A 21356-nucleotide genomic window follows, 5' to 3' on the forward strand; every position below is an offset into this window, starting at 1 on the left:
ACTTACTATACTCACTAATGCAAGGACTTTAGCAAACACCACGTGACACTGTCCCCCCTCCTGTACCCCCACGGGCTTCCCCATATACTACCTTGACCGCATGCCCCTGAGGGGAACTGCTCCCCTCCCCCTAGGCTTCCAGTGATTAGACCCCAGAGATCCTGGGCTTGAAGGATTACACTCCATAGAGACCTTGGGAAGAGCTCAACACGTGTTATAATTAATAACTTAGGCATGCCAGCAGGGCAGACTTAAGGAACATACCCCGAGGTACCCTATGCTCCAAAAACCTAGTTGGGTTGGTCAAGTCAGATGTGGCAAGGGGAGGACATCGGAGGGGTATGTGGAGGACTCAGGACTCTTATGGCCCAATTGGGTGCCACAGAGATCCTAACATCTCCTTCCCACGTGGTCTGAGAAGCTGAGAAGTCTTCCTGCTTACTGTCCAACCTCCAGGACAATGTCTGTGCCCCCTCTGCTTACTCCTGTTTTTCTGTGAGGAAGGTCCCAAGGCCAAGGGTTCCCTTTATCTCCTCTGTCAATGCCCTGAAAAAGCGGCAGCCAGAATCCCCAAAGTAGCGGGAGGGACTTCAGGCCCTCAAGAGAGGGGGCTGAATGGAGAGTGCACAGACATAGTGGGGCCCCCGATCCTCAGCCTCACTGGCAGGCCCGGAAAGTGCTGAATTCGGGGGGCTCAGGTGAGGATGATGTGGAAGTGGGCCTTTTCCGGGGCCCAGAGTTGCCAGGTGTCTCGGCGGTGCCTGAGCAAGCATCCAGAGTAGCTGCATCTTCTTCTGGGTTCATTTTCTTTGTCCATGGAGAAAAACAGAGAACAGGGTGATTTCAGGTTCAGAACAGGAGGTTTCAGGATCTAGGGTCTCCCTATTCTGAGTCTCAGACTCCCCCAGTCCATCAGGTCTCATTTCACCCCCACACACCACCCCACAGCTTCAGGGCCCAGATCCTGCCCTCTGTCCTCCTGCCTTTCTGTAGGCTGAGAAAGAAGGGAAGCAGACAGCGTGGGTTCGAATCTCAGCTCCACCTCGTCCAACTGAGTAACTTAACCCCTCTGAGCCTTATTTTTTCCTTTTGCGCAATGGAGAGAATGCTCATATACCCCTCCTAGAGTTGCCACAAAACCCAAAGGAATTTAATAGATAAAGTGTCTGGCATGTAGCAAGCATTAATAGTTAAGTGAACAAAGTTACCACCCTTATCTCTTCCCCTCCCCCACCTTGTCGCCCTGTTCAAGGCTCCCAGAAAACCTGCCTCAAAGGTCTACCCTCGGGCGCGTGGGTGGCTCAGATGGTTAAGCGTCTGCCTTCGGCTCAGGTCATGATCCCAGGGTCCTGGGATCGAGTCCCGCATCGGGCTCCCTGCTCCTTGGGAGCCTGCTTCTCCCTCTGCTTCTCTCTCTCTCTCTCTCCCTCTCTCTCTCTCCTCCTCTGTCTCTCATGAATAAATAAATAAAATCTTTAAAAAAAAAAAAAGTCTACCCTCTCCTCCACCATGGATGCTCCTGCCCCAAAGGTCAGTCAAGAAGAGATGAACTTGATAAAACTGAAGTTTGGTGGGTGAGAGCAGGCTGGGGTTCCCTGTCCTTCACCTCCCTAGCTGGACCATCCCAGTAAGGCCCATAATTAGCTTCAGTGTCCTTGTCTACTTAAAAAAAAAAAAATGTTGGGGCGCCTGAGTGGCTCCGTTGGTTCTGTGCCTGACGTTTGGTTTTGGCTAAGATCACGATCTCAGGGACTAGAATCCAGCCCCACGTCCAGCTCCCCGCTCAGCAGGGAGTCAGCTTGAGATTTTCTCTCCCTCTTCCTCTGCCCCTCCCCCTGCTCACACATGGGCACTCTCTCAAATAAAATCTAAAAAATAAAAATTAAAAAAATGTCAACCCCACTTCATGAGGAATAGAAAGTGAATATCAGACCCTCAGTAGGGTAACACAAAACAAGCCGGAGAACGATTAGCTGCTTCACTTTTATTTCAGCCAACAGCACAGCTTCTAATGCTTCAAAAAGAAACTAGAATTGAAAGCAGGGACTCAAAACAGATTTTTGCACACCCATGTTCATAGTAGCACTATTCATCGTATCCAAAAGGTGGAAACAACTGAGTGTCCATCAATGGACGGATGAACAGATAAAATGTGCTATATAAATGCAATGCAATACTATTTAGCCTTCAACAAGAATAAAATTCTGACACCTGCTACAACATGAGCAAACCTTGAAGACATTATGCTAAATGAAATAAGCCAGGCACACGGGGCGCCTGGGTGGCTCAGTCGGTTAAGCATCTGCCTTCAGCTCAGGTCCTGATCCGGGATGGAGCTCCGCGTGGGACTTCCTGCTTAACAGGGAACCTGCTTCTCCCTCTCCCTCTGCCCCTCCCCCCTGTTTGTGCTCTCTCGCGCTCTCTCTCTCAAATAAAATACTTTTTTAAAAAGCCAGACACAAAAGGATGAACATTATATGGCATCATTTCTACATAAAATGTCCAGAATACACAAATCCACAGAGACAGAAAGGCACATGGGTAGGTGCCAGGGGCTGCGGTTTGTTAAGAATGAGAAGTTAGTATACAGTGGGGACAGAGTTTCACTTTTGCAAGACGAAGTTCTGGAGATGGATGGTGGCGATGGTTGCACGAGGTGAATGTACTTAATGCCACTGAACTGGACACTTAAAAATGGTTAAAATGGTCAATTTTATGTTATGGATGTTTTACCATGATGGGGAAAAAAAAAAAAAACACCTAGAAAAGATCCCATTAGAATTTACTGTGAAGGAAAGGAAGCATGATAGTGTGGATAGCATACTATCATTTGTGTTAGAAAGGGTGAAGGTATACACCCCTTATTTTCACTTTTGCTTGCATTTCCAAGAAGCTCCTAATGCTGGTTGCTATCTGTGTGTGTGGAGGAGGAGACCAGTGAGTGAACAGGGGTTAGTGACAGAAGAATGCTTTCTTTACTGGATATATAATTTTGACATATGGATGTATTTCATATTTAAAAAAAAACTTTTTTTAAGTAGGCTCCATCGCCAACATGGGGCTTGAACTCTCGACCCTGAGATTGAGTCACATGCTCTACCCACTGAGCCAGCCAGGTGCCCCCCCACCAGGTTTTGTTTTTGTTTTTTTTTTTTTAAGATCTTATTTATTGACAGAGAGAGACACAGCGAGAGAGGGAACACAAGCAGCGGGGAGTGGGAGAGGGAGAAGCAGGCTTCCCGCCGAGTGGGGAGCCCGAGGCGGGGCTTGATCCCAGGACCCTGGGATCATGACCTGAGCTGAAGGCAGACGCTTAACGACTGAGCCACCCAGGTGCCCCAGGTTTTTTTAATTAAAAAAAAACACACACACACACATATATAGTCACAAAGACTAAGATACTTTTAAAATTTTTCTCCTTGTCTTTGTTTCCACTTGTTTCATTTTAAATGCCTTTTTTTTAAAAAAGGGAAAAAGGAAAAATCCCCAGGGTAGTGCCTTGAGCAGCACGTCTTCTCACAGAAAGTTTTAGAATTTGCCCTGCTGGCCGGATTTGGGGTTTTTTTCTTAACACCACAGGATTTGTTCCCGGAACTGAGACAGCACAGGGCTGAACTGGCCGGCGGGGCCAAGCTCCTTCCTTCCCACATTCGTTTACAGTTTAAATTTCCTGCTCCTCTCTCCAGAACTCCAGATGCGCGTATGCACCTGCCCTTGGGCATCGCCCGGTAAGGTGGTCCCCCCACGCCTGCTGCTCCCCAGGACTCCCACGCGCCTCCCTCTGCCTCTCCTTCCGCTCATCATCCAACCCAAAATCAGTGTCGTGTTTCCTGTCCCCTGAATCGATCTGACCTGCATCTGTTCGCTTCTTCCACCTCCGCTGCCAACACGCTGGACCAAACCACTTACCGCCTACCGCTTAGCTTGCCTGGACCAGCGTAGTCGCCTCTGTCCTGGTAACTACTCCCCACTCCCGGAATACACCCTCACATTCCGGTCGGCCCACGCCCCTAAGTCTGTCCTCCCCGCAGCCGCCAGAGGGCGCGGGTGAGCACCTGAATCGGTCACCTCTCTCCCCTGCTTGGAACCCTCCATGGCTCCCATCACACTTGGGGCAACAATCAAAGGTCTCCGCGGGGCTCCCCTCGACACTTCACTTGGCTCCACTCCTGTTATACTGGACGGTGCCAAGAACGTGTCCCGAGCCTGGGGCAATCTTCCATAGCTATCCCCTGCTTGTTGGCCATCTCTGAGACTTCCTGGATCTCCCATCTAAGGGAGAAGTGAGCTTCCCTCTCACTCCTACCCCATGTGGCATCGTCTGTCTACCCCACCCCCCCGTAGAAATTAGAAATCTCTGAAGAATTAAAGGCCTTGTCCTGTTCTTGTCCCAATGCCCAGGAAGGGTGTGTTGAACCAGCCCCAATCCTTCCCCATTATGGTGCCCTAGGCACACCAACTCCCCACCCGGCTCCTTGACTGCAGTCCCAAAGTGCCCACTTGTCCAAATGGGGCATCGGAGGCCACCTCGAGGGGGGCCACCTGCACCCCAGACCTGTCCCCTACTCTGGAGAGGAGCCGGATGAACATTTCCTTGATCCATGGTTTCCAAGGTTCATCTATCTCTAACTTAATAAAATAATAATAATTCATCATCATCATCATCATCATCATCATCTACTCCAAGATGCAGCTATGCAGAGGAGTCCCATAGAGCTGGTTTGAATCTCAGCCCCAACACCGTGTGACCTGGGAGAGCAACACCTCTTGCAAAGGGGCAGAATGTGATGAGACCCTCCCCACTGAAAGAGGAACGCAGAACTTGGATATTTAAGCTGAAGTCCCTGAAACTGAGTATGAAAACAGGCTTTTCTTTACCAGGAGGGGACTACAGTTTGCATCGGACTGTTACAAAACACGTGACCCCACGGGGTCACCCTGAGTCCCCTGTCACCATTCTATAGGGTTGGCCCCACTGAGTGCAAAGGCGGCCTGAGGATCCTGCCCATTGCCACCCAACGGCCTGGACATGGCTGCCTCCCATCCCCTCACAATTTCCAGAGCCAACTCTCAGCTCACAAACAAATCCCTGCTCAGTGATTCTGGGCTTTTCCCAGCCCCACCCCCCCCACCCCCGAAGCTCGGAGACATCAGGTCGGCCCAGCCTGATGGTGGTCTCCTGGAGGTTAGGACAGTCAGCAGAAAATCGGGACCAAGAAATGCAATGACTTACCATGGAGATGGCAAACAGAGAGTTATCAAAGGTCATATCTGAAATAGAAAGAGAAAAGAAAGCCAAGCGCCAGTATAAAATCCCTGCTCACTGCCCTCTGGGGGCACTCCCCCCAGAGCCACGGGCCTCAAGTCAACCGTGAGGAAGGGCTTGGGACCCATCTCCCAGCATGCTTCCCTCCCTTCCAGCCCATTCCGCAGGGTGAACCATTCCCAGCTGTAAATTGAATGATGTCCTTTTTCTGCCCAGAGCCCTCCCCCAGGGGCCTCTCGCAGCCCTCTGATAAACGGGTTTCTCCTCTCAACTCCCACTTTCAGGAGCACCTCTCAGCTCTTTCACCACCCCAGGCTTTCCCCCAATCGCCTACTCTTCACCCCCCTACTCTGCTCCTGTCCGTCTCTGCTTAAACACCATTTCCTCCCGGGACCGCCCTCCTCGCTCCAGACAGGGTCCCACCGGCCAAGGGCTGTTCCCCCACTGCAGTATGGGCTTGTGGGCAAAGACCACCTGTCTTGGTCATTGAGGGACACCCCCCAAATGTTAGCACATAGTAGGTGCTCAGTAAAAGTGTGGAACAGTGGGAGCGCCTGGGTGGCTCAGTTGGGTAAGCGTCTGCCTTCCGCTCAGGTCATGATCCTAGCATCCTGGAATCCAGTCCGAGTGGGGCTCCTGGCTCAGTGGGGAGTCCGCTTCTCCCTCTACCTGCTGCTTCCCCTGCTTGTGCTCTCTCTCTTTCTCTCTCTCAAATAAATAGATAATCTTAAAAAAAAAAAAAAGTGTGGAACAGTGGAAGAAGTACAGAGAATGGAATTTCTCTGCTTGGGGCCCCTTCCGGAGCATCACGCGGCACAGACTGACTGCCCCTCTCCCCCTGGTGGAAGCCTTCAGGATGACACGTTCTGGATCACAAAGGGGGCTCCATTTAAGGAGCCCATGCCAGGCAGTCCGTCCCCCATGGAACTGAGCGTCCAGCGCTGGAGGCAAGTATTACATACACACTTGTGTTTTTCTCCCGAGGGGTAAGAAGAATGATAGGGTGCTGAAGGCAGGTAAGTAGAAACACACCCCCTGTCTAGGCAGTCAGGGAAGGCTTCCTGGAGAAGGTGGCCTTTATTTTCTTTTATTTTTTTTTAAGATTTTATTTATTTATTTATTTATTTATTTATTTATTTATTTATTTATTTATTTATTTGAGAGAGAGAATGAGAGAGAGAGAGAGAGAGAGCATGAGAGGGGGGAGGGTCAGAGGAAGAAGCAGACTCCCTGCTGAGCAGGGAGCCCGATGTGGGACTCGATCCCGGGACTCCAGGATCATGACCTGAGCTGAAGGCAGTCGCTTAACCAACTGAGCCACCCAGGCGCCCCAGAAGGTGGCCTTTAGACCAAGACCAGAGAGAGGGAGAATGTTGTAGGCAGAGGTCAGAGTGAGCGGAAGGCCAGAGGATGAGGCAAAGAGAGAAGCTGAGAGGTGAAACCTAGCGCTGGGGGGAAGGGAGGGTGTGTTCTTGACCCTAAGGGAAGAGAGCGGCCTCAGAAGAGGTTCAGCAGCTAGTAATGAGACCCGCTAGAGTTTTGAGGGGGTGAGCCTGCCCTGGCAGGGGATAAGAGTAAGAAGATACACACCTGTGGTGGCGAAGTTGATCTGGACCCAGCAGGATTCTCGCTCTCTACAAAGGGATTTGGGAGAGTGATGACTTGCTGCTCTCAGGCTGGAGGATTGTTCTGGGAAGCCCTGGCTCCAGACTTGGCCTTCACTCCCCACCTGCCTTTGCATCCTCCCTGAGTCCCCGCAGATGGAAATTCTCTTGCAGGAGCCCCAGCACCAGGTGAAGTCGGGATTCGATCCCTAGGGCTAAGGCTAGCTCTATGCCACCAGGCAGCGGGGTATCCACTCCTCTCAGAGGGGAGAAACTGAGGCTGGGGCCACTGCCTACAGGCTACAAATTGGGCACTGCACCGCCCCAGAGGGTGCCACTCACCTCTCCCAACTGTGGCTTTCTAGAGTATTACAACCATTTTGGGCAGTCATTGATTAAGGGATGTGAGGACGACTCGGCCACTTGCTCCCTGTGTGACTAAGTTGAGCCTCAGTCTCCTTGTCTATAAAATGGGGCTACTTATGATGCCAGCTTCCACGGCAGCTGTGAGCTGCTGTGGACTCCAGCTGCAGTCTCCTAGCACAGTGCTCCCCATACCCTAGGTGCTTTATAAATGGCACCTGTTCCTCTTAAGCAGCCCTCCCAACCAGAGGGCGCTGTTTGGAGTGGAAACCCCCCACCCAGCACGGGAAGTGCCCTTCTGTCCCCAGAACCAGGCCAGGTCTCAGAGTCCTTAACACCCATCAGGAACTTCTGCCCCACACCCCCCAACCATTTGGTATTTCTTTCCCCCAAACCGCCCTCTGAGGATCTCCAGAAACGGTCTCACCTTTTCTTCTGCAAATTTTTTACTTTAACTGGGAACAAAAAAATAAATAAGCATTTATTAGATCGTGGTCATGGTTGCATCCTAGTTGCAAAAACAAAACAAAACAAAGACTCCAAAGGCTCCCTCATACATTTGTTGACCCAACCTTGCCTTCTCCTCTGGCAAATGTGCCACTCAACAAGAGGGCTACTGCGAAATCCTCCCCACCCCCCAATTACATGAGTAACGTGTATTGGTAAAAGCTTCAAACCAGCATGTAAAAAAAATGTTTTTTTTTCAAGATTTTATTTTTAAGTAATCTCCACACCCAACGTGGGACTCAAACTCACAACCCCGAGATCAAGAGCTGCATGCTCTACGGACTGAGTCAGCCAGGTGCCCCCCCCAATATTGTTTTGTTTTGTTTTTTATTGTCATTTTCAGTGATTGACAGGAGCTGGGGGAGGAGGAATGGAGAGTTAGTGTTTAAAGGGGACAGAGTTTCAGCTGGGGCAGATGACAAAGTTCTGGAGATGGATGGTGGTGATGGTTGCATACCAGAGTGAATGTACTCAATGCTGCCAAACTGGACACTTAAAAATTAAGGGTTAAAATGTGAAGCTTTGTGTTATATATATTTTATAACTTAAAAAAATATATATCTACTTCCCCTGCCCCACCACCAACATTGCACTTCTGGAAGATTCTTTACGGCTAAGTCTTGGAGTAAGACCTCCCCAGCTGTGTGCCTCTGTGCTCCTAAAAAATGGGTGTGGTTGGGGGTTCATTTACACGTCCCAGCGGTTGCACACTGGCAGCCTCTGGGCTATGCGTGTCTCTGCCTTCTGTTACCTTTCCTGACCACCACGGCAACGACCACCAGCCCAGCAAGGAGAAGGAGGGCTCCGGCCAGGCTCAAGGAGAGTGCCAGTATCCAAGTGGGCACTAGAGGAACATGAGAAAAAGAGGGGGGCAGGTTATGGAGTTGTGGGGTGCAGGGTGAAGGTGGGACAGCTCTCATTCCTCCAGATTACCTTTGGGGAGCCAGCCCTCCCCCGGATACTGCCCAACCATTTGACCTGGGTGTAGCTGGACCCTGGGGATCTGGCAAACCTCGTGACCGGTCAATTACCATATTCCTCACCCCCCCAAGTCATGGTGATTGGTTCAGGGATGGGCATGGGGCCAAAGCTGAGCTAATGAGAGCTAATTCTAAGACTTGGCTAGACTACTGGGAAGAGAGAATTACTCCTCTGACCAGCATTACAAAGCTGGTAGGATATATATCTGGAGCTGCTAGGCACAATTTTGACACCATGAAGAGGGGGTCCTGCCTGAGAATAAGACACAAGAAAGCAGAGCCGAGAGAGGGCAAATGATTCCTGACATCTTTGAGCACCTGGATCCAGCCATGCCTGAAGTCAGCCCTGCAAACTGACTTCAGTTTGGCAAACCAACACATTCTCTTTTGTTGCTGAAGCCAGTTTGAGTAAGTTTCCAGTTACTTGCAGCCTGAGAGTCCTGCTGGCTTCAGCCTCGTACCAGGGGGTCAGATGACATCCACCCCCAGCCCCATGGTAGACCCTGAAACCCATGCAGAAGTCAGCCACAAAAGCATGAAGCTCCAGCTTCAGAGTTTACTTCTCTGCAAGGAATTTGGCTGCCCCTCCCTGGAGAGAGGGGATCTCTCAGGGGAGACAGGAGGAGATGACCTGATCCCCATGGAGATCAGGAGCTAAGCCAGGAAGGGGAAGGAACAGACACGTAGTTGATATTCTCACACTGTTAGCCCTTGTTCATTCATTCATCTGGGGCGGGAGGGCTGTTGTCCCCTCCCCACGCTGAGACCACAGGCCCAAGGTGAGAGAAGGGGGCCTTTGACAGTGGAGCTCAAAGACACAGACTGTTCTGTCGCCTCAAGGCACCTGAGGCACCGGGGCTTCTGCCAGCAACAAAGTTCTCTTTAAGTGGGGCCTCTGCTGGCAACAAAGTTTTCTTTGCAGCTGGAAAGTTCTGAGGGGCGGTGATGCAGAGGCTCTACCTGGAGACTGCTCTTTGATCCTGGAGCCCACACCCAGCCTTCTGTCCTGAAAAGACCACAAGAAAATATCAGCCTTCCAGGCTTTCTGTCTGACTTCGACGAAGAGCCAAAGTCCTTGATGCAGCCAAAGGCCCTACACGGTCCTCCTTGCCACCTCTGTGCCTTTTTCTCCCCCAACATTTCTCCTTGCCCACTATGCTTCAGCCCTACAGAGCGCCCCGGTGTTCCTCAAACACACCAGACACATGCCAGCCTCAGGGCCTTTGCAGAGCCAGCTCCCTCTGCCTGGGACCCTCTCGCCGCAGATACCCACATGGCTGCCTCCTCATCGTTCAGGTCTTTGCTCAAATGTCGCTCCCTCAGAGAGGCTTTCCCGGGCCACTCTCCTCTGTATTTAAAACGACACCCTTCACCAGGTGGTACTTCATCCCTGCCACTTTATTTGTCCCCTGCGGGCTACACTGAATATTTTTTGGACTCCCTGCTTCTCGGCTGTCTGCATCCCCTCAGAATGTCAGCTGGGGGAGGGTGGGGACATTGTTTCACTCACTGCTGAAACTGCAGGGCCAAGAACAGTGCCTGGTGCATAGGAGGTGCTCACAAATGTTACATGGCCGGGGAGGGGGGTGCAACGAGTGTGGAGGGTTCACGCCTAGACACTGGAGCCCATGGAATCCCAGCTCTGCTGCCCTGCTAGCCGTGTGACTTGGCCAAGTACCCTCATCTCTTGTGCCTCAGTTTCCTTATCTGCAAAATGGGGGGCATCGCTGAACCAGTCGCATGGGATGACTGTGAGAGTTCAGCGAGGAAAGGTGGGTGAGCCCTGGCCAGGTGGAGGCCTGGTTCGTCCCACAAAGGCTTCCAAGCCGAGGGAACAGCATGAACAAAGGCTCGGAGGTGAGCCAATGGAGCCGTGGGCCGCGAGGGCCGGTGGGTGGGTCTTACCTGGGAAGGAGACATGCACGGGGTCGCTGAAGTCCGACAGCTGCAGCTGCCAGTGCTCACCTAGCACACCATACCGGCAGCAAAATGTGCCCCCTGGAGCTTCCCTGCCACCGCCACTCAGGTTGAAGGTGACCCCAAGCTGGTCCGCGGGCGCCTGCAGGAGCTGGACCACCTGCCCACCATGGTACAGTGTGAAGTTTGCCCCTGGGAAGCCCCCAGGGGCTACGCAGGCAATGTGGATGGGGTCTTCTTGGCTGCTGGGGTGTGGGGGCACCAGCAGGATGGATGGCGCTGGGATTGCGAAGGAGCCTGCAATGCAGGAAAAGGGAGGAAAGCTGAGTGGTTAGAGCAGAGGCGTTTACTGACTCTGTGGCCTTGGGCAAGTGGCTGAACCCCCTGGGCCTTGGTCTTTATTTACAAGTAGGTAGCCGACCCTACCCCATTGCTATGTTCCGGGGTTCGGGTACTAGGCACCTGGTTGGGAGTCATTGTGTTTGAGTCATTTTATTATGATTGTAGTGGTTATTACATAGCAATGCAATTATACCCTTACTACTCAGTCAACAGCACTCACCTGATGCCAGGCCCTGTTTTAGGTGCTGGGGACAGAATGTGAACGAGATGGACGGATCGACCTGCCTGCCTCGGGGGGCTGACGTTCTCAAGGAGACAAGAAGCACGGTGCAGCCCATCAGACAGGGTAATGGGAAGCCTGCGCTGGCTGGGGAGGACATGGAGGGCTTCCCTGAAGAGGCGACACAGGAGGAGCTAGGGGAGAGCATTCCAGGCAGAGGCAAGAGCACGCGGGCAGATGCTGGGAGGATGGAAGCGGTGTGGGGGCTTCAAGACGGCCAGGGTGGCTTGGAAGGGATGAGCCAGGGAAAGAGCAGGAGAGGCAGAGAGCAAAGGGGTGCTCTTGTTTCCCGGGCTGTCAGGAATTGGGATTTGGGGGGTACAGTTTCCTATAGGAGGTACCAGTGTCTCCCCAGCTGCCCCCAGGCTCCTGAGCAGAGTGTCTAGCTCAGGTGAGGTCTACACAAGCCTTTCCTTGTCTGACCTCTAGACCTTTGCCCGGCTTCCCCCCTGCCCCCCAGCAGCTCCTCCTGTTGCCCCAGCCCCGGAGGTAACAGCCTGTGGAAGCCAAGCAGGGCTGAGTCATGGGGCGTGGGCACCGCTGACCGCAGCGGGGTGGGATTTCTGATATCCTTGATGTGCGGGTGATGAGGAGCTCACTAAGAGAAAGCCACGCTCCTGGGGCATTTCCAAAGCTCTGGGGCAAATCTGTCCGCGTTCAGCCTTCTCCAGCGCCTGGGGAAGGCAACCCTGTGCTGCTTTCTGCCCCCAGAGCAGAGGCCAGGTGGGCGGGATGGGGCTGGTGCAGGGGGAACATTAGGCTCACCGGCTGCAAAGAGCAGGACGGTCCAGGGCATCTCTCCTCCTCAGTTTGGCCAGGAAATCTGGCGGGGGCCAGCGCGGCCCACAGCTCACGGCCAACTCCTCCTGTGAGGCCAGAGCAGGGAAAGGAGAACCAGGGCTGATTTGAACGAATGTTTCCTCACTGGCAGGAAGTTGCACACACACTCTCAGCTGCCAAAAGGGACTCTCTCCTCTCCCCACCCCTTCCACGGATGCACATCAGATCCTGGCACCTCACTACACCTTGGTGGCCACAGTTCTGCAGAGATGGGAGGAGGGATACGTTGGCTAAGATGGTCCGGGGTGCGCGCGCGCGTGTGTGTGTGTGTTTTCTCCCTATGAAGAGAATTTCTGGCTGGCATGAGGAAGGGACTGTGGGCTGTTTGGGAAAACCATGCCCAAGATGCAAACCTCTCAGTCCAACCAGTTCCAAAAGTTGAGACATATGTCGGGCAGACGTTGATAGAGCACAGAGGTTAGTGCTTGGCCTCTGTCACCTCAGGCAAAACATAGTCCATCTCTGAAGCCTCAGCTTGCTGCTCTGTAGAATGGGGCTAAGAGTTGTAGGTATTAGATCCATAGAACTCATGACACATACGAAGTGCAATGCTGGAGAGGTGTGAGTGCTCCTAGGGTGAGGCCACAGGAGTGTCACCATCCAGGTAAAAGGGAACACTAGCTCCAAAACTGAGGGAATGATACAGTTGACAGAATAAATTGCCTCCCGTTTACAGCCCAGAAACTTCCAAAGGTCTCTCTTACCAGTAAGTTTGCTTTGGTCTCAGCATTTCTGTTCAAGTCAAGCAGGTCCCCCTGGAGGTTTACCCCAGGGAACGATGTAGGTGTGTGGTCACTAAACAACAAAAAAGGGCCATTACGGTGGACTTTTTTTATTTGGATACAGGAGGCTCATTCCAACGTCAGGACCTTTGCACATGCTGTCTCTGCTGCCTGGGACACAATTCTATTAACCTGGTAAGATTCCACTTCTCTTTCAGGTGTCAGCTTAAAATATCACTTCTGGGAAATCCTTCCAGATCCCTCTGGACTTAGAAAAATTCCCTTGCTGAATTATACTACAGTGCCTTGTAATTTTCTTTTATTGAAATTGGCATGCTTATATTTTCAAAGAATTTGTCTTTTTCATCTAAGTTGTAGAACTTATCAGTATAGAACTCTTCATATTCCCTTAAGATCCTTTTAATGTCTGTAGGGTCTGTGGTGATGTCCCCTCTTTCAATGGTAATGTGTTTTTTCTCTCTTTTCTTGAATAGTCTTGCTAGGGGTTAATCAGTTTTCTTAACCTTTTCAAAGTACAAGCTTTTGGCTTTGCTATTTCTATTTTCTGTTTTTGATTTCATTGTTTTTTGTCTTATCTTTTTCTTTCTTCTATTTACCTTGTGTTTCACTGGCTCTTCTTTTCTTAGCTTCTCAAGATAGCTTAGATCATTGATTTTAAAATTTATCTCCAAATATAAGCATTTAAAGCTATCTATTTCCCTCTAAGTACTGCTTTAACTGCATCTCACACATGCTGACATATTGTGCCTAAGTTAGAAATATTTTATTTCCCTTGTGAATTTTTTCTATGACTCATACATTATTTAGAAATGTGTCAATTTCCAAACGTTTGGGATTTTTTGATAGCTTACTGTTAGTGATTTTTTATTTAATTCCTTTGTGGCCAGAGAATGCACTCCATATAATTTCAATCCCTTGAGATTTATTGATACTTTGTTTAATGGCCCAGCACATCTTTTTTTTTTTAAGATTTTATTTTTTATTTATTTGAGAGAGAGTGAGAGAGAGAGCACAAGACGGGGTAGGGTCAAAGGGAGGAGCAGACTCCCCGCTGAGCAGGGAGCCCGAAGCGGGACTCGATACCGGGACTCTGGGATCATGACCTGAGCCGAAGGCAGTCGCCCAACCAACTGAGGCACCCAGGCACCCAATGGCCCAGCATATCTTGATCCACATTCTGGGTGCACTTGAAACGAAAGTACACTCTGCAGTTGCTCGATATAATATTCTGTAAATATCCATTAAATTAGGTCATGGCAATTTACAGAACATGCTTGAATTTATCAAAATCATCCAGCTCTCTTCCTTCCAGGGTGCAGGGGTGAGTCTGTGGTGTCACCTGTAGTTTCCCAATGCCTACCCCAGTGGTTGGCACACAGTGAACCACAACTATTTCTTGATTGTCTAACCTGAGAGCCAAAAATATATTGTCTATTTTTGTTGCTCTCTCCTGGGTGTGTAAGATAGAGTTAAGAGAGATTTCTGGCTTATTTATTCCACCAACTGCTTACTGAGTTCCCCAAAGGGCTCGGAACTGTGCTGAGTGCCAGGGACACCATGAGGAATAAAAAAACTCCTGCCCTCAGGATGCTCAGAGTTTGGTTAGAGAGTCAGACAAGCAGACAATGAGTCCAGTTGGTGAAGTGCTCTAATGGAGGCAGTCACCAAGGGGAGCTCTTCACCTAGCTTCTTCTGCAGGTTCAGGGAGGGCTTCTGGGAGAAGGAGTTATCTGACTCCAAAAGCCTGAGAAGGAAACAAAGGAAAGGACATTCTAGGTAGACATAATAATATGCGTGAAAGACCTTGGATGAATGTGAGGACTTCATCCTGGCAGCATTTAACCTGGTACAGGAATCTATAACCTGGAATTTTGAATTCAGAAAAACGGACACACTTACCTGTATCAGCCCGCCATCATACAGATTGTGCCCAGAAGAGGTACAGCTAGGAGTCATGGGCAGGGCGAAGGGAAATCAGCAAGGGATGGTGACTCCCTGGGGTCAGGAAGCTATTACCAGCCCGGGCCTAAAGTTGCTAGGGAGGGTGTTGTGGAATTTGTGGAGAACTGAAGTTGCAGGCTTTGGTAGAGACATGCAGACCAACAGGGTGGGAGCCAGAGTGTATATACCTACACCCTCCTCCCCTCCAGCCCTCAGATCTCCCTACCGGGGCCAAACCCAACTGGATGTGAGAGGCAAAGGCAGCTAAGTTGACCCGCTGTGTAGCGATCAGCCTCCAGGGGCACAGAGCAGTGCAGGAAAGGGTGGACAAGAGCTCTGGTAGGGCACGCAAAGACTGCCCAGCACACACTCTCAGAATCTTTTGGTTATAATTGCAGGGGATTCCTGGCCTCAAGAAGCTAGTCAGTAAGCTCCCCGTGGTTGTAAGAACCCCAGGCCCACTGTAGGCCAACGATACAAAGGAAAGATGGACACTACAGGATGTGGCCTTTGTAACTGCTCCGTCTCTTCTCTGGCTACTCCCCTCCCTCCGCTCCACTTCCTTTCTGCCCCTGGAGCCCTCGGAGCGCCTTCTGACCCCAGAGCGTGGTTCTGGCTTGCCTCCTCTCCCTTCTACTTCTGGTCTGAGAGTCAATGCCGCCTCCTCAGGGAAGCCTTCCCTGACTCCACCCAGGTGAACCGAGCCATCCACCTACCACCTAACATTTACTCTGTGGTACCCATAAGTCCCTGAAATCATCTTAGTGCTGAACTTGCTTGTGTATGATCTGCCTCCTCCATTGGGATGGCAGCTCCATGAGGACATAGAGTCTATTCTATTCACAGTGTCAGACGCTCAGTAAGTGTTCGTTGAACACTTGGACAGGGGATAGCTTTTGTTTAATGGAAGGAAACAAGAAACAGAAACTTTGACAAACTGAGCAAACACAGAATCAAGTTTATCCGAACTCTGGAAAACAGGCAAAGGTTTCTGCCAACCCAGTGAACACCGAATCAAAATGAAAAGGGAACTCGAACATGGCAGGAAAGCTCTGTGGTGTTTTCCCCACCCTTTCCTCCTCTCCTTCCCAGCGTGGTGGAGGTCTTGAAGACAGCAGCCTGTGTCCCCAGTATGGGCTCCCGCACCCGCTTGCTGAGGTTGGCAGTATGGCATTTGTCTGTTCTAACATGTCTGGGGGCTACCCGTGGGACTGACTCAAGGTGCTTGTCTGTTGAACTCAGAATGCATTCCTGGAAAACACTAAGGCAAAGGGAAAAACCCACAGCCACCTGGGGCAAAATATCATAATCGAGGACAGCATTAACCAGTGATTTTACCAGCAAAAATGAGCTTATTCAGGAATAGCAGAGAAATGCAACTTCCCCCACCCCCGCTCTCGCAGGCTCTCTCTAAAATAAATAAATAAAATCTTTAAAAAATATATATATATATTTTTAAAGATTTTTATTTTTTGACAGAGAGAGAGAGACAGCGAGAGAGGGAACACAAGCAGGGGCAGTGGCAGAGGGAGAAGCAGGCTTCCCGCGGAGCAGGGAGCCCGATGCGGGGCTCGATCCCAGGACACTGGGATCGTGATCTGAGCCGAAGGCAGACGCTTAACGACTGAGCCACCCAGGCGCCCCAAAATATATGTTTCTTTTTTAAAATAAATTAAAAATAAATAAAAGATCCCCCACTCTCCACCCTTCAAAATGTCCAAGCAGCGAGTGTGAATGACAGAAAACTTTGGGAGTGAAAAGGAACACTAACAGTGACTGCACATAAACTTTGACATAACAAGGTGGTGTGACTTCCTCAAGTTCTCCAAAAGCAGGAAAGAGCTGACAGCCACCAGCTGTATTCGAAGAGAGAGTGTCACCAACTGCCAACCATTCCAGGGCCTATCTTTACAGACTCAAAATTTCCCTCTATAACATTTTTTCTTATGTTTAGACAGAATCACCAAGTAGAGTCCATTTCTCCAGTGACTTCTTTGGTTATCTGCCAGCTTCCCAGAGGGTGGTCGCCTCCAAATACTCTAAGCCAGACTGAGGGAGAAGAGGTTACATGGTGGGCTGCCTAGTGGTGGGCGATCAGCCTGGAAAATAGCAGATAATATATACTGAGGGCCTATAATGTGCCAAGCGCTGAACAAGCATTATCTCAACCTTCACAACAGCCCAATGAGGTAGGACAAGCATCACCCCATCCTACGGATGAGGACACTGAGGCCCGGTGGGACGATTTCAAGCCAAGGGTCGGGGGTAGGGTCGGGGTGGGTGGCTTGAACTAGGTAGGCTTCGTGGCTCCCAGGCCCACGCTCTCCTGACTCTTAAGCACCTGGCTGTCATTTTTCCTGCCCCGGGTCACATGAATTACTGTTTACCTGCTGGCTCCCCGAGTTTGAGAACTTTGGGGTGCAGGGTGGGCTATGCCCCTTTACGGACTCTACGCAAGGAAACGGAGCGCCATGGGCAAGGCTTCGTCTCGATTCCCACAGCCGCCCTATGGGGCGGTCGTTCCATCCCGCCCCAACTACAACTGACAAAGTGAGGGCTCTAAGGAGCAAAGGGAATAAAGGGTCAGGCGGCGAACCTGGAGCCACGCACAAGGAACACGAAGGCCCCACATCACTACGAAAGGGTCTCCTTCTCGCCCCAGCTGAATCACTGTACAAGTGAACCCTACGGGTCGCGTACACGTCCAGCCTTTATCTCAGGCGCACTCCACCCAGACGAAACCGCTCCACGGCCGTTGCGCGCAGCGCACTCTCGGAAAACCGCAGGGAAGTGCCTTAGAAGGTCCCGGCCCGCCTCCAATTTAGTTGTCTTAACTTTTGCCTGAGAAACATGCGCCATCATAGTACCTATTTTTGCCATTTTCCCTCACCATCTATTGACGGTGACTAGAGCTAGAGGCTATTCAGGAAAAAGGCTCCAGAAGGTTGAGTGTTTTAAGGCACAGAAGGCATTCATTCGGGCAGCTAAGCTCTCAGGGGGCCCTTCACTTTTTCTCTCCGTTCGCTTCACACCACCGGCAGGAGCGGCTGCCAATGAGCTCCGCCGAGTAGCAGAGGGGGCAGGGCCAGCTCTTAAAGGAACCGCGACCTCTTAGCAGACCGGAGGGTGACCCGGATGATGGCGGCCGGAGCGGCCCTGGCCTTGGCCCTATGGCTACTACTGCCGCCGGTGGGGGTTGGGGGGGCAGGGCCCCCACCGATCCAGGACGGCGAGTTCACGTTCCTGCTGCCTGCGGGGAGGAAGCAGTGTTTCTACCAGTCTGCGCCGGCCAACGCAAGCCTCGAGACCGAGTACCAGGTAGAGGGTCCCGAGCCGGGGAGCACACGAGCGACGGGAGCCAGGGCGAGGGGGCGTGGCCAAGCCGCTGAAGCGAGGCACGGATTAAAGAGGGAGGGGGAGGAGCCAGTGCGTAAGAGCGCGGGGGCGGAGCTAGGAAGAGCGAGCCGGGGCTGCTGGAGAAGGTGCGTGGGAGCGGAGGGGGCGGGAATAATGGCAGGAGGCGGGGTTAGAGTGAGACCGCCGGAGGGGGCGGGGCCATCGGTTATAAGAGAGCGCCCCTCACAGGGCAGGAACCTCACGAGTGGGCGTGGCCAAAAGTTGGGTCCACTGACTGGCGGGGTTGGTGGGCATGACCAAGATGCGCCACTAAAAGGGTGTGGTCAACATGAGGATGTCTCGGGGTTTGGGTTAAGGAAAGCAAGAGCCCTGTCGCCTCACTTGGGGTATGGTCAGGTAAACGTCATCAAGGACTTACGACGGGGGCGTGACCAGATGAAAGAGCCAAAACCAAAGCTGTCCTATCAATGAAGACTGAGCCAAGGCAAGGGGCGCGGTCAGAGGGACGGGTGGGGCAGGACCAGGTTCCAGGTGTAGGTGTCAGCGCTCAGGTAGGCCCCTGGTGGTCCTGGATGGGTCTGTGCGGGTTGGTCCAGCCTTGGCTTTCCCTGGCAGGTGCCCTTGGCCCACCGCTAGCCCTCCACCCTCTTACCTGTCCCCCCAGGTGATCGGAGGTGCCGGGCTGGACGTGGATTTCACGCTGGAGAGCCCTCAGGGCGTGCTGCTCGTCAGCGAGTCCCGCAAGGCAGATGGGGTGCACACGTGAGTTAAGTCCCACTGTCTGCCTGGGTTTAGTTTCAGCCCTGCCCCTCCCCACTGGCCTCAGGTTACCACCTTCCCTGCCTCTCAAAGTCCGGCTGGAGGGCCGCTCTGGGTCATGTGTGTCTGTGTGTCTTTCTCCCAGGGTGGAGCCCACGGAAGCTGGGGACTACAAGCTGTGCTTTGACAACTCCTTCAGCACAATTTCTGAGAAGCTGGTGTTCTTCGAACTCATTTTTGACAGCCTGCAGGATGACGAGGAGGTCGAGGGCTGGGCAGAGGCTGTGGAGCCTGAGGAGATGCTGGATGTCAAGATGGAGGACATCAAGGTGCACCCAGGCTGAGCCAGGGCCACTTGTCGCAGATCTCTGGCTTTGGGCAACAGTGCTCCCCTATTCTTCCACCTTGGCCGGGGTCGGCATCAGCCTGACCCAGCCCCCCTGGCGCCCCCACCTTAATTAGAATAGTAGCCACTCAATTAAAATAATAGCGCATTTATAGGTATAGGAATTTCAAGGGCTTAAGTAACTAATGAAATCTCCGTATGAGGTAGGGAATGTGTTCCCAATGCCCCATTTAAACTGAGCCACAGGATGGCTAAGTAACTTTCCTAAGGCCACATAGCAACTGGCAGATCCAATATTTGAACCCAGGCAGTCTGGCTTCAGCAGCTGTGCTGTTAGCCACTAGTAAGTACATTCTTTATATTTATTTAGGCATTCAGTTCTCATCTCAGTTCGGAGGACACAGGCCCAGAGAGGTTAATTAACTTGCTGAAAGTCACCCAGCCAGTCGGCACAGAGAGAGGATTCAGACTCAGGCAGCCTGGCCACAAAGTCTCCTCTCAGCTCTCTCCTCCCAAAACAGGCTCACCCCATCCCCCGTTTTATTGGTCCCTGCTCCCCCAAGGGCGGAGGCCTGACCCTGCCCCTCTCTCTGCTCCACAGGAGTCCATCGAGACCATGAAGACCCGGTTGGAACGTAGCATCCAGATGCTGACGCTCCTGCGGGCCTTTGAGGCACGTGACCGCAACCTGCAGGAGGGCAACCTGGAGCGGGTCAACTTCTGGTCCGCGGTGAACGTGGCAGTGCTGTTGCTGGTGGCCGTGCTCCAGGTCTGCACGCTCAAGCGCTTCTTCCAGGACAAGCGCCCTGTGCCCACGTAGCCCCAGAAGGAAGAATAGGGAAAGGAGGGGCAGCAGGGCACATGTGTGTGGTCCGCTGCTGGTCCTTTCCCCAAACTTAGCTTCCTGTGGGAGGGGAGGACACGCAGCCATGGCCCTGAGGTTGTGTGTCTCCTCCCTGCCAGGAGCCAGGCTGGAAACCCTTGTTGGCTTGGCTGACAGGCCTGGGCCCTCCAGGAGGGACAGCTCAGTGGCTGCACCTGCTTTCCTGGAAATTGTGCATGGACGGGGAGGGCACTGCAGCATTTGAATGTGACCCCTGGATATTCTGGCCCCTTGCCGTGTCCCCTCCGGTAAATGTGTGTGCCTTAGCCCGAGTCCCAGCCTGCACGGGCACTGCTTGGTGTAGGATGGGGCCCAGGAAGCAAACTCTCCCTTCCCTTCCCTCCTGGCCTTTTGAGCCAGGGTACGGTGGGAGGGGTCTTGCTGCTTGTGGGACCCCACGCCTTCCTTTGTCTCCCCGTTGCCCCACCAGAGGCCTGTTGCTGCTGCTGGGGGCGGCTCCCAGGCTTGAGGGGGGGGCGCCTGCTTATGCCAGGGGCTGGGAAGGAGACACGGTTGCGGTGTTCTTGCCAGGACAGTCACTTTATTGAGAGGAAGGAGCCCAGCCCCTCAGCCCAGCGCGGGGTGGGCTCTGTGTGAGGTCTGGTAACAGAACTCTAGGAGTGGGGGGGCCTGCATGACCACCCGCCCCTCCTGCTCTCTGCAGAGGCCCCGGGCAGGGCTGAGGGGTGGCCCAGCCAAAGCTTGCGCAGGAGCCTCACGGAACAAAGGGCGGTCTGGCCTGGGCACTGGAGTCAATAAATTATGGTCAGAAAATCACAGAGCCTGGTGACTGGGGCTCAGGGACACCAGCCGGGACAGACCTGCCCCCAAGGGGGGCAAACCAGGCAGGCGGGAGGGGTCTCCCACGAAGCTCAGAAGAAAGGCCGGGCGGGAGCCGATGGAGGTGGTCGCCTGGGCACAAGAGAAAAATCAGAAAGCAAAGTTTAACTGTGACCCGGGCTGGGCCAGAAGGCCTTGGACCTGGGCGGAGTCCTTACGATTGCAGTGGTAGGAAGGGGGACCCTGACCACAGCAGTGGTGGGGTGGAGGGCCGGGGCTTCCTCTCCCCTGTGTGATTCTGCTGCCCACCCCAGGCCTGTGTCAGGGGCTACAGCCAGGCCCCTGGGTTAGTATGTGTGGAGGGAGAGTGGCGAACATTTGTCCCCCCTGCTGACGTGTTAAGGAAAGCAAGAGATTTTCCCTCTAGAGCATGGTTGCCTCTGGAAGA

The 21356-nt window shown here is 52.5% G+C and overlaps 3 protein-coding genes across 7 annotated transcripts in view; 1 reads left to right on the forward strand and 2 right to left on the reverse strand.

The window, feature by feature from the left end:
• Window positions 1-197: 197 nt before the first annotated feature.
• CUNH19orf38 (chromosome unknown C19orf38 homolog) lies at window positions 198-12168 on the reverse strand. 2 transcript variants are annotated; one of them, XM_028088967.2, is made up of 7 exons: window positions 12025-12166; window positions 10626-10934; window positions 8492-8584; window positions 7661-7688; window positions 6857-6900; window positions 5234-5271; window positions 198-807 (listed from the first exon to the last, which is right to left on the reverse strand). In XM_028088967.2, exons 1-7 carry the CDS (start codon window positions 12053-12055, stop codon window positions 658-660), a joined length of 693 nt encoding a protein of 230 aa, XP_027944768.1. In that variant the 5' UTR covers window positions 12056-12166; the 3' UTR covers window positions 198-657. The 2 variants fall into 2 exon arrangements, with proteins under 2 accessions (XP_027944768.1, XP_027944769.1); XM_028088968.2 differs by lacking the exon at window positions 8492-8584 and having other exon boundaries at window positions 12025-12168.
• Window positions 3597-20905, forward strand: TMED1 (transmembrane p24 trafficking protein 1). Of its 4 annotated transcripts, XM_028088963.2 has the most exons (9): window positions 3597-3728; window positions 6115-6213; window positions 11222-11325; window positions 12946-13016; window positions 17825-18101; window positions 18805-18902; window positions 19045-19228; window positions 19847-20014; window positions 20209-20905. In XM_028088963.2, the coding sequence occupies exons 5-9, from the start codon at window positions 17919-17921 to the stop codon at window positions 20674-20676; spliced, it is 1101 nt and encodes a 366-aa protein (XP_027944764.1). In that variant the 5' UTR covers window positions 3597-3728; window positions 6115-6213; window positions 11222-11325; window positions 12946-13016; window positions 17825-17918; the 3' UTR covers window positions 20677-20905. The 4 variants fall into 4 exon arrangements, with proteins under 4 accessions (XP_027944764.1, XP_027944765.1, XP_087873410.1 ...); XM_028088964.2 differs by lacking the exons at window positions 3597-3728; window positions 6115-6213; window positions 11222-11325 and having other exon boundaries at window positions 11490-13016; XM_088017284.1 differs by lacking the exons at window positions 3597-3728; window positions 6115-6213; window positions 11222-11325 and having other exon boundaries at window positions 11865-13016; window positions 19847-20301.
• DNM2 (dynamin 2) overlaps window positions 20650-21356 on the reverse strand; it is an 86337-nt gene continuing 85630 nt past the window's right edge. The window contains exon 21 of the mRNA XM_028088962.2: window positions 20650-21040. Within this exon, the coding sequence (XP_027944763.1) occupies window positions 21001-21040 (40 nt within the window). The 3' untranslated portion in view covers window positions 20650-21000. The remainder of the gene's footprint in view (window positions 21041-21356) is intronic.

This window comes from Eumetopias jubatus, unplaced genomic scaffold, assembly GCF_037043125.1.
Source record: "Eumetopias jubatus isolate StellerSeaLion01/CBP00866 unplaced genomic scaffold, mEumJub1_p1.0 scaffold_1, whole genome shotgun sequence".
NCBI lineage: Eukaryota > Metazoa > Chordata > Mammalia > Carnivora > Otariidae > Eumetopias > Eumetopias jubatus.

What these genes read in the sequence shown, in the direction of transcription:
- CUNH19orf38 (XM_028088967.2), bottom strand. Translation starts at nt 12,055, where the DNA reads ATGCCCTGGACCGTCCTGCTCTTTGCAGCCG. An exon ending in CGTCCTGCTCTTTGCAGCCG is followed by an intron (nt 10,935 to 12,024) that starts GTGAGCCTAATG and finishes CCTGCATTGCAG; the next exon opens with GCTCCTTCGCAATCCCAGCG. An exon ending in AAAAATTTGCAGAAGAAAAG is followed by an intron (nt 6,901 to 7,660) that starts GTGAGACCGTTT and finishes ATCCCTTTGTAG; the next exon opens with AGAGCGAGAATCCTGCTGGG.
- TMED1 (XM_028088963.2), top strand. Translation starts at nt 17,919, where the DNA reads ATGATGGCGGCCGGAGCGGCCCTGGCCTTGGCCCTATGGCTACTACTG. An exon ending in AAGGCAGATGGGGTGCACAC is followed by an intron (nt 18,903 to 19,044) that starts GTGAGTTAAGTC and finishes TCTTTCTCCCAG; the next exon opens with GGTGGAGCCCACGGAAGCTG. An exon ending in TCAAGATGGAGGACATCAAG is followed by an intron (nt 19,229 to 19,846) that starts GTGCACCCAGGC and finishes TCTGCTCCACAG; the next exon opens with GAGTCCATCGAGACCATGAA.